Raw genomic sequence first — 10,620 nt, forward strand, 5'->3', positions numbered from 1 at the left:
AGGGCCGTTGCGAGGGGCGCTACGTCAGCTATCGCTGCGACTGTGCTCGCGTATCGCACAGCACTGAAGTCATTTTTAAATCGATTAGCATTCTCAGGGAACTTCACGTACTTTCCGGGATCTATCTATCTATCTATCTATCTATCTATCTATCTATCTATCTATCTATCTATCTATCTATCTATCTATCTATCTATCTATCTATCTATCTATCTATCTATCTATCTATCTATCTATCTATCTATCTATCTATCTATCTATCTATCTATTTTCCCGCCAACTTGGGTCGGTGGGAGTGAGTAGTTCACGGCATAATGAGTAGCGCATCGGGCTGCTCTGTTAATGGAACAGAGTTCGAAACCAACCGGAGGGCCTTCTTGAGTCACTGTATACGTGGAACTGGGTATGTGCCACTGTTCAACGCACCTCTTTGATGCCAATTTGGAGCACTGGCTGCTTGGTCTGTGCCGCTCTTTGTCAGTGGGTGTGTGCCGCTAGGTAGGTATGGCCCTCCTCAATGAATCTCAATAAAGTCAACTTGGGTAACTGAGCATGTGCCACTGCAGATGTGGCGCACTTCAGTGACATCAGCTAAGCCGTTTCATGCCGACGTGTGAAACTAGGTATGTGCCAGTGTTTATGTGAAGTTCTTCGATGAAGCTTTTTTACTCCAACTTGACACACTGGATATGGGAAACTATGCATATCCCACACTTCAATTAGCATTTTGATTTGAATTCGGGTCACTGGGTATGTGCCGCTATTCAATGACAAAAAGATAACTTAATCTTTTGCTGGGCGGAATCAAACCCGCGTCATATATATATTCAAACATGCCTGTGTGAATGCATATTAACACACGCTACATGCGGGGCCTTCGCTGCGGCGACCCTAGATGGCGCAACGCGTCCGGAGAGAAGCGCGACACAGCAGCGCGACTGCATACACGCCTCACACATTGCTTCAATGCTACTCGCACAAAATTAGACGTTCATCATGAGATGGGTTCTGCCAGATTATTTTAGAGGGAAAATATTCCGATATCAGTTGCTTTCCCTGGGCAAAATGCACACTAAGAAAATGGTCTTGAATAACGTCTGAGCTACCTTATCGGCGATTATGAATCGAGTCAAAGCAATCTGAAATTACCGGACTGTTTACAGCACCGCCTTACTGCTTGTTACCCTTTCTACGAGAAATGTTGGAGGTGCTTTTGTGCACCGCGAACGCTAATCACCCCTTTCCTTTCTTTTTATGAATGGATGCTTTCCAAGTACTGGCCCTTTTCTGGGGCGTCCAGTGAGATTCAAACATTTCATTTTCGGTCACGCACCCGCAGGATTGACTCGACCACAGTGTCCTCGCTGTGCGTCTTGATGGCCGTGGGTATCCCGCCGACGCTGGGCAACCCTTTGCTGACCGAACACGTGCTGACATGGCAGCTCGTACTCCGCCGCCTGCCTTGGCAATTGATTCTGGTGCGACTTGGAGGAAGCGCCCTGCAGGTCATCGCCGAGGTTTGGCTCGAGACTTGATGAATTTTCACCTGCTGGCCGGATGCGGAATGCGCGACCGTCCGCTGCAGCTATCTGGCAGTTGTAGCTACGGACGCTCGCGCAGCCCGCAGCTTAGCAGTAGCTGCTGGTGCATGGACCGAACATACGGCGTGACCATCCGTGATCTTATTAGGCGCCGGCCGGTACTTTTTGATGCGAAAGCGTGAAATGACCTACTGAGCGACACAGCCAGCGTCTGTCATCTGTAGCAGCGAAACCGCACCTAAACTCGTATTGCCATTGGCTGCGACGGCACGTCACGAGTGCGCTAACTTCGCATTGGCTGTGACGACATATTTTAAATCAAACAATGCGAGGTAATAGCCCTCATTTCTTAACTTTTAGTCATCCTAATTTTTCTACACAACCATGTAATCGCATGAGAAGAGCATCCATGCTGCAGCGTGAACAATTTAATGCACTAATTAAACCCTGTAAGAGTCTTTTGTGCCGCCAGGTATTTCTCAACCAAGAGGCGCTTCAGCGCTTTTTTGAATAAATGTGCCGCTCGCAGCATTCAGGGGTGTCGACGTGGCTGATGGAGACGTTACTGGGACACGTAAACACGCGGGTTCACCCCGCCTGGTGCCTTGTGGGGCTGATGGCTGCGACGGCGCTGGTTTGCGAAGTGGACACCGGCGTCGCCGGGTTCCCGCTCGTCCACAAGCTGATACTTCTGGTGAGTGTCCCAGACCAGCGTCGCTCTTGAAGAGAGGAATCGGCAGTTTGAAGACTGGTATGCTCGAACCACCGGGAGCGAGTGGCTGCGCGTAGCATCGTGCTATGTGGCATCTCCGTTGTGGCGACTCCCACTTGATAATTATTGGCATCATCGCACATTTTTGCGTTCAATGTGAAAGCTACCGCGGACATGGACAGAGTCAGCGTGAAGCACATTGTCAGTGCTAGTGTATTGGAGATGGTGTGATATGTTGGAGAAGACCCTACTGAAGCCTGTACAGCGTTTATACTTTCATTATCAAAGCGCATGCCAGTATCACTGCCTCCTGGCCTTAATCCTGCTATCGCTATGCTAGTTGCGGGCTGCAGGTAATTCGAAAAGCTGCAGGTATTCTACACGTAACCACTTAGATTTTGCTTGCACCCTTTTAATTTTGCAGGCTACACGGAATGCTCCGATTGCATTCTCGCGCAAATACCGTTTGAAACATCAAAACTCGAGAGTTTGTTTCGCATGGAGCAAATATTCTTTTTGTGGAATTAAAATCAAAATTTCTGAGGATCGGGTCATGTCGCGGTAACCAGAACAATACTCCACTCATACCGAAATAAATCGGTGCCAGGGGAACTCTGAACCGGTAACCAGAACAATGATAACCCGATCTTCAAAATGGCGAATCAAGATAAATCAATTGTCTAGTGTTGCGCACTAACCGCAACTAAAAACAAGTCCTTCTGCCGGATTGAGTCTCTGGTTAAAATTACTACTGCGTTTTTCAATGATAAATCTACGCACAGAGCGAAACATTATGAAGCAGTCGATACATCCTTAAATTTAGACGGCTTGTTCAGGTCTCCTGATGTCCGCACAGCATACCTCTTGTTGACGGCAGCCAAGGACCTCTCAAAAAGCTTAAGCTCATCGTCTGACTTCAGGTAGCCATGGGAGTAGCCGTCTTCATGATGATGTAACCCTTGGAGGTACTTTTCGATCACCTTCTGTCGCTCAGGCGGTTCGCTCATCAGTTGCATTCCTCGCTTTCAAAAGCGAAACAAAACAACGCACGCCGCGAATATGATACGCGCGCCAACTTCTCGCTCCCGTGGAATGAGCTGATCCAAACTCAGGCACCGCACACCGACCGCGCCGCCAAACAGAGAGCAAAAAAATATTACTCCATCTCCCGCTAAAGGGAACCATGTGTGGATGCGAAGCAGCGGGGAGGTGGTTAGCTTGAGCGGGAGATGGTTTCGCGGCAGCGGTCCGAGCGCTCATCGCGGCGCTGCACAGGAGAGAGAATAAGGGCGCGCGCACGCTCCGTCATTTTCATACCGCGGAACTACCGTTGCACCCCCAGCGGAGTATGCAGCTGTCGCACCACCTGTCGTGCGCGTCGCTCCGGATTCCTAGAGGAGAGAAAGGGGGGAGCGTAGGAGAGGAAAGAGAGGGGGAGGAGACGCGCATGCGCTGTGGGGGTGTGGCTCGCGGGCGCCGCTCCGTACATGATTCCTAGAGGAGAGAAAGGGGGGAGCGTAGGAGAGGAGAGAGAGGCGGAGGGAAAGCGCATACGCTGTGGGGGTGTGGGACGTGGAAGGGACAGACAGAGCCGCCGGCAAGAAATGCTTCGCATTTAAAAAGAAAATGGTGATACATCATCGAGGCGAGGCCACGTCATCGAGGCGAGGCCCCGCCCCTAAACGGATTTGTTGTGAAAACAGTCGCACCCCTCCACACTTTGTATTTGCGCCGCCTCGAATCGTCGCGTTGCTACTTTCAAAACGGCATTATTAAGGCCAGTTACTGACTGATGAAGCAAAATCGCGCCTCAAAAACTTCTCCGCATGGCGCGATCGATGTTTCCCGCGGATTTCCTCTGGTAGCGCGTTAGCTGTCGTCTGCCACGGCAGGCCGATGTAGGCGGCGCCACTGTCGAGATCGCACCTCGATCGCGCTTGCCGCGCCGAGAGCGACAGTGGAACGGAGGAGGAGGGAAGTGGTTGGCGCTATTTTTTATATATAGGGATTTTAGTCAGCGTAGATTTGAAGCGCGCGCTGGCGAGTGATCACAGAGGCCTCGCAAGCAGTAAGCCGGCGATGGGGGTCAGCGTGTCTGTCTGCCGGGTGATCCGACCAGACGTCGCGAGAATACCGAAGCTTTGATGGATTATAGTGATTAGGGCCATAGCAGGTGGGGACACGTAAAATGAACAGCGAGAATTCTGCGCACATGCGGCCGAGTTACAGCTCCAAAGGAGGAGCCCGCGCTAACGCGTGCAGGGCTGCAGTGCGGGTCGTGCGGTAAGCGCCCTTAAGTGAAATGAGAGGTAGCCGCTGAAGAGACCGCACCTTGGCCTTTAAGATGGAGTCTGCATAAGTAGACCACCACACAGGAGCGGCATAGGTGATGGCGGGCAAGATAACTTGCCGATAGAGTGTTTTCACAGCAAGTGGGGTGGCAGCCGTAAAATGGATTTTAAGGAAAGCTAAAATTTGGGGACACCTAATTGCCAATTTTTCTCTAGCATAGTCAACATAGTCTTTAAAGCCTAATCGAGAATCGAATACCACGCCCAAAACTTTAATGGTGTTTTTTGTACAATTTTCGTGCAATTTTCGCGTTACATAACGAGTGATACGTGGCCACAACGTTGGGTTGCAGTTCTCACGCTGCCGAGACGTTATGGTTCGACTCATTGTTTCTGCACGGCAGGGATTCGCTCTCCTCGAGAATCGGGAAGAGAATGGGAGAAGTGACATTTAAACTTCTCGTCGGCTCGTTCCGATACAAATGGTATAAGCGCAGTGATGCCGTCGACAAAAGAAATAGCAAGTCGCTTTAATGTCCTTTCTCGCACTCAACGCAGTCGGAGCGCATCCAGATGCACCCGCTGTACTTCGTGCTGCCCGTGCTGATGCAGTCTCGCTGCGTGCTGCTGATGCCATACACGAGCACGCCGCTCGCCTTCCTACACCTGTACACGCACATGCGAAGCGCGGAACTGGTCAGTAATTTGCGTTCTGTTACTCGAGCACGACTTCGTCCATCTGTACGAACATTTTGTTCTGCTTGTTGTTGCGAGGTGTTGCAGTGATTAGTTTTTAGACTACATATGTTTGCGATGCTCCTTTTGTAGTTTCATTGCTCTTTTTTCATGACTATGAGCATAGTGTTACTCAAGCACATGATGGGGATGCAGAGATGAAAGCAGGTTAGGTAGCGTGTGCCATTCTGCCGCGGTGTTTGATTTGAGTCGTAAGCTTTCGAGCTAAACTCACCGAGATGTGTGGTACGTTTATGACCCGATCTTATGAATGGATAGCTTATATTAAATATGCGCGCGTTCATTACTTTTCGATTGCACTGATCGGCACGACGTTGCTGGTTCGCGGTAGCTAGTGGAAACATGCTGACATTCCGGGTCCGTAATGTTGGGATTCGTTTCGCTCGCTTCAATTCATTTTTTATCATAGATTCACGACCAGCCGATCCCTGGATTTTGTCTGTTGCCAATGGTTTTGGTAGCGAATTTGCTAAAGACCTAAACATGTTGCACTGAACCATATTAGTTTGCTGAGATTGGTTGAACGACGGCGTAGAAAAGGCGCGTTTGTACAGTGCAACCATATCTTAAATGAAAATATCTCGCACTAATAGAGGTCGCTGTCATACGAGGCACAAAGTACGAGCATTTATTATTTAACAAGAGGTCCAAGAATGCAGTGTTTCTTTTATAAAGGTTATATTTAAAGCGTTTAAAGGTGCGCGTTCCAGTGCGGGCGTATTTCACCACAGTTATGCCATTTAGGAGTTTTCAAGGCCAGCGAACATTCACGGCACATATCCCATTTAAAAGCGTTCAAGAAAAGTGTTCCGGCGTGTGCCACTGATGACAGCAATAAAGACGATCACCACGACAGCAGTGTCTCAAAGCCGACACTTGGGTCAATGCATGTTCACAATTTTCGCATAACCGCGATGTTTAGCCCTATTCCCTGTACCTATATACTTGCTGTCTATAACATAAGCGTTACCCTTGGGGAGCAGGGGCTGAATTCAAAAAGCTTTTCTTTCGTTGGCCGCCATCGGTAATGAAATGTCCAACATCACGATTGACTGACATTTGGGCTTACGAATACTTATCAGTGGAGCGGCGACAGACCTGAATCATCGCACTTGATCAATTTTATCTCATCGCTAGAAACATCGAGTGTGATCACTGAATCATTAGACAACATGGTGGGTTGAAGCCGTTAAGTGAACGCTCGAGTGGTGTCAGGTCCACTGGATTCGTATTGGCAAAACTTCTCGTCGTAAGTGGCATCTGTGATTCACCATCTCCACAGTCGTCGTCAAGTTATCTATTTCATGAGCGGCTGTCTCTTGAACGCCGGCTGACCTGGAAGCTTTCTCGTGCAACAGGGCTCACAAACACAAAACGCTCTTACACTACAATTGTGCGGAAGAGCGAATGACAACTAATACTGATGCTGCTCGTTTTATGACAAAGAGCACTTAGGAGCAAAACGCTTTGTGGATTTGGCAGCACAAGTTTTATGAATACTCGGCTCTGCAATCTTAACGGTACCTATACGTATTTAGAAGCTATGTGCATCGGCAGCGTGTGTTTTTGCGTTCGTCTCTGATCACCATGTTATTTTTACCTCGCAGTACTGGCTGGGATTGCTGCTCAAGGTCATCTTCTGCGTGCCGTTTGTGGTGGCGGCCAACACTATGCTGTTCGTCTAGCGGCCAGCTTCTCAACACACCGTTCGATGGCCCCGACGAGCTCATCTTTAGTATTTCGCGAGCGACGCCCTTGTACTCGTTAACATTCCACCGGAAACACAAACGTTCTAGCATTATGTGAATTGTCAACCTGACGTTCTGGCACCCCTTGATAACGTGAAATACTTTAAGCATGATTACTTTACAGCGAATACGGTAGCACCATGTTGTTCATTTTCTGTTCTGTACCACGCCACTGTTAGTTTGTGTTTCGGATTTCTGTTGATGAAAGTGTGATTAAGCTCTGTGTTACTAGTTTACCGCTGCATTGCGGCATAGTATTTTTAAAATTAATGAATCAAACGGCACAACATTGCACGATTAAAGCGAATGCTCTTTAGATGGTCATAGAGATGACAACGAAGACTTGAGTTGGCGGACGGCTCACCTCTTTATGGATGCCTATTGTATTACGGCCTTTATGCCACGTTTTGGTAACGAGCGAAGTGCTTTAGTAATGAACAGATTGAAAGTACTATATTGCGTACTTCGGGCAGGAAATGGAAGAACTAGCAAACAGTGGCTGAATGAGAATTTGGCGCATACGTTGATACGTTTAACACACCTGATACATTTAACACATTTTGTCAGTTTTTTGTAATGCTCGTCGCTGCTGTGCGCAGAGGTTCCCTCGCTAAGGATTGCCTTCTGCCAAATCCATCCATGTAGTTTTCGGGTTTGTGAAGCCAATAAACGCTTCTGCTGATCGTACGCTCATATTCTATTGAGAGTCGCGGTGGACGCACGACAGTAGTACATAATACACCAAAGATGGCAATCACAGGCATAGCAGCGGGATGACTTGAAGCGTGACCTTGACCTCACAGGCTCCTTGCATCGCATGACGTGTAGGCTTCCAGATGCACGACGACGTAAATTTATTTTCACTGACCGCTTCAGTTACAACCAAATAACTGAAAAATTCGGTGTACGTTTTTTAGGGGCGAAGCTCCTTAGAGTGTTGGTCGTTCCCTCCTCTGTAGTAGTAGTAGTAGTATGTAGCCACCTCTAGTTTATGAATTGCTCAATAGATGGCGTTGTGTGTCCGTAGTCACCTGTAGTTTTATGAAATGTTCACTAGATGGCGTTCCGGTTCCGCTTCCACTTCCGGTTTCACTTCCGGTTCCGGTGCCACTTTGCGCGCGTTCGGTGCGAACACGGGCAAAACGCCGACGGCGTCGACAACAGTTCTGCGCATTGCTGGTGCTGTTGCATGTCCAAGTTTATACAGCTGATAAAACTACCTTGAGTCGACCCCATGGCTGCTTCGCATACTACTCAGGGTTACCCTACGGGAAGATGGTGTAATTTTCTCTCTCGTTCCCGACGAGCGCTCTCTTTATCTCTCGTCCGTAGCTGTGGTTTACCCGAATGATCCCCCGGTGCTTCGCCCACTCATCATCATTCACTTCGTGGATATGCTGCAATTTTTTGTTTAAACCGAAAATGCGGAACACTAGCGGCAGCTGTCGATTTACTGCGTGCCTACTAGCTTTAACTTAATGGGACAGATCTTGAACCGTCGGCTGCCAGTTTACAGAGTTTTCGCCAGACGGCGCTACGCATGGAAGAAACAATTGGAGGACCCTTAAGCTTCGCATTTAAGAGTAGAACGCGATAGCGTTATGGCGACCCTTTGGCACCGCAACACGCGGCTGTAGGTATGGTCGAAATGCTGGAAAAGGTGTTTGTGTTTGAGTTTCCTCGTAGCAGAATTAGGTTTTCTCATACATTCAAATTACAATCCGACGGCGATTAATAAGCCGTCCGACGGCGAATCCGACGCCGACTGGTGTCGGATTCGCCGTGCCACTTGCATCGCACGCCGGTTGCCGACGCCGGATTTTCTGCGACACGCGCATAGAACGCTATAAAGCAACTAGTCGAAGCTACCCTTAGATTCCCTTGTCAGCTTTTGTGTTGTGCAACAAGATCACAGATGCGGATGAAATATCCGCCTAAAATGGCAGCTACCTGACAGCAAATGAGAACTTCCCGCCACGAAGGAGGTCAGGTAAGGTATATACGTTGTGCGTAGATGTAATAATTCTTAGCTTTACCGCCTATCTTGCAGGCCATGCTGCGCTAGACGCTACTGTGTGCTTTGATTTAGCGATCCGCCATTGACGGGGCGCAGCACTCCCGCGAATACGCCGACGCGGAAGTGTGAAGGGGTTAAGAAATGCGTCCTGCACAATAATCTAATAAAATTTACCAAGCGTCATCTTCTACTACGTCTATGTGCAACGCAAGTGTGTTTCCTATGATCCATTCATTCATTCATTCACAAAACTTTATTAGAGTCCTGAAGCTCGGTTTTCTCCTATGATCCATGACAGAAATAATTTACAAATTTTAGTCCATAATTGTTGAGCCGCAAGAGCTGGTATTGTGATCGTATACCTTATATAGTATATTCTTGCGCAATTCCCCCGCGGCCTGCAAAATCACTTCCCTCTGTAAAGGTGACAATCAGGGCATTTTGGAATTATCCAGCTTCATTTCTCTCTGCGTAACTTTTCATCATGCTGAACATTTTCCATTCTATGCTGCACAAAATCTACTTATGTGTGCACAAGCTACATTTTGAAGACTTCTACCTCCCGTGTTCAGAAATGCATGTTAACTTGAAGCCCATACTTGCATTGAATTACATGATGCCTCATTTGAACGCGCCCAAGGAAACTCACTGACCGTTGAGGGCACGTTGACGCCAGGCGTCATCTAGGTCAAGTGAAGCATGGGTTTCAAGTTAAGACGCATTTCTGAATACGGGGGTAAGCCTACGAAAGCGCTTTCGTTGCCTGCTTAGCTGAGTTTGGCACGGCCGCTGCCTGCCGCTCTGTTGAAAATGCATACAGCATACGAAGTTTATATGTGCGTCGAATGCTAGCGCCAGCGAGCGGGCTTGTATATAGCCCTTGCACGCTGACTGACAAAGTGGTGCGATTAAGCACAGCTCTGTTCTGCGAAACAATTACATTTCTACTTGGAACCTGAACAAACAAGGCCTGTCTCACAAGTATATGTGAAGTAGAGCACTGCACGGGCTCGGGCTTACCCGAAAGCCCGAGCCCGGCCCATCCCGGCCCGTGGGCCGGGCCGGGCCGGGTAGCGCAGTTTTTTCACTGCTCACGGCGAGTGCTTTTTCACGGCGTGTGCTTTTGAATTCGCGCGCTTTCGCGCCGACTGCGCCAACCCACAATGCATTTCGCGCGAAGAAATAAAGGCCGATGGTTTAAAGCGGCACGCGGGCTTGGGATCGTTCTGCGCATGCTCCGAAGATAACAGCTGACGGCGCGGGTGTCGGAGTATAGAAGAGATGGCGTTTCGGCTGGCGCAGCGCAACCGGCGTAGCGTGGCTGGCCGCGAACGACGCTGGCGTGCGCGCCGATAACGTCGGACTATAAACGGGCCTTTAAAGGCGAAGCTTAAGCGTCCTACAATTTATTATTTTTTCCTGTCAACCTTTCTCCTTGCGCAGCGTAGTAAAGTGGATGTTTATCTGTCGGATATTCTTCCCTGCTTTTACATCTCATTTGACGTTACCTTCCTTGTGCCCTATTTAATAACATCATCATCATTATTATCATCTA

General features: G+C 48.7%; 1 protein-coding gene across 2 annotated transcripts in view; it reads left to right on the top strand.

Moving 5' to 3' along the window:
• The window catches only part of LOC119444905 (uncharacterized), a 65,286-nt gene that overhangs the window by 17,452 nt on the left and 37,214 nt on the right, over positions 1 to 10,620 (top strand). Inside the window, exons 7-10 of one of the 2 annotated variants that reach the window (XM_049663741.1) lie at positions 1,340 to 1,517; positions 2,071 to 2,235; positions 5,103 to 5,240; positions 6,908 to 7,584. The exons of the other annotated variant lie outside the window; for it this stretch is intronic. Of the exons in view, the coding sequence (XP_049519698.1) occupies positions 1,340 to 1,517; positions 2,071 to 2,235; positions 5,103 to 5,240; positions 6,908 to 6,985 (559 nt within the window). The 3' untranslated portion in view covers positions 6,986 to 7,584. Of the gene's footprint in view, positions 1 to 1,339; positions 1,518 to 2,070; positions 2,236 to 5,102; positions 5,241 to 6,907; positions 7,585 to 10,620 lie in introns of those variants that run through there. 2 annotated transcript variants of the gene reach the window in all.

Source organism: Dermacentor silvarum, chromosome 3, assembly GCF_013339745.2.
Source record: "Dermacentor silvarum isolate Dsil-2018 chromosome 3, BIME_Dsil_1.4, whole genome shotgun sequence".
Lineage (NCBI taxonomy): Eukaryota > Metazoa > Arthropoda > Arachnida > Ixodida > Ixodidae > Dermacentor > Dermacentor silvarum.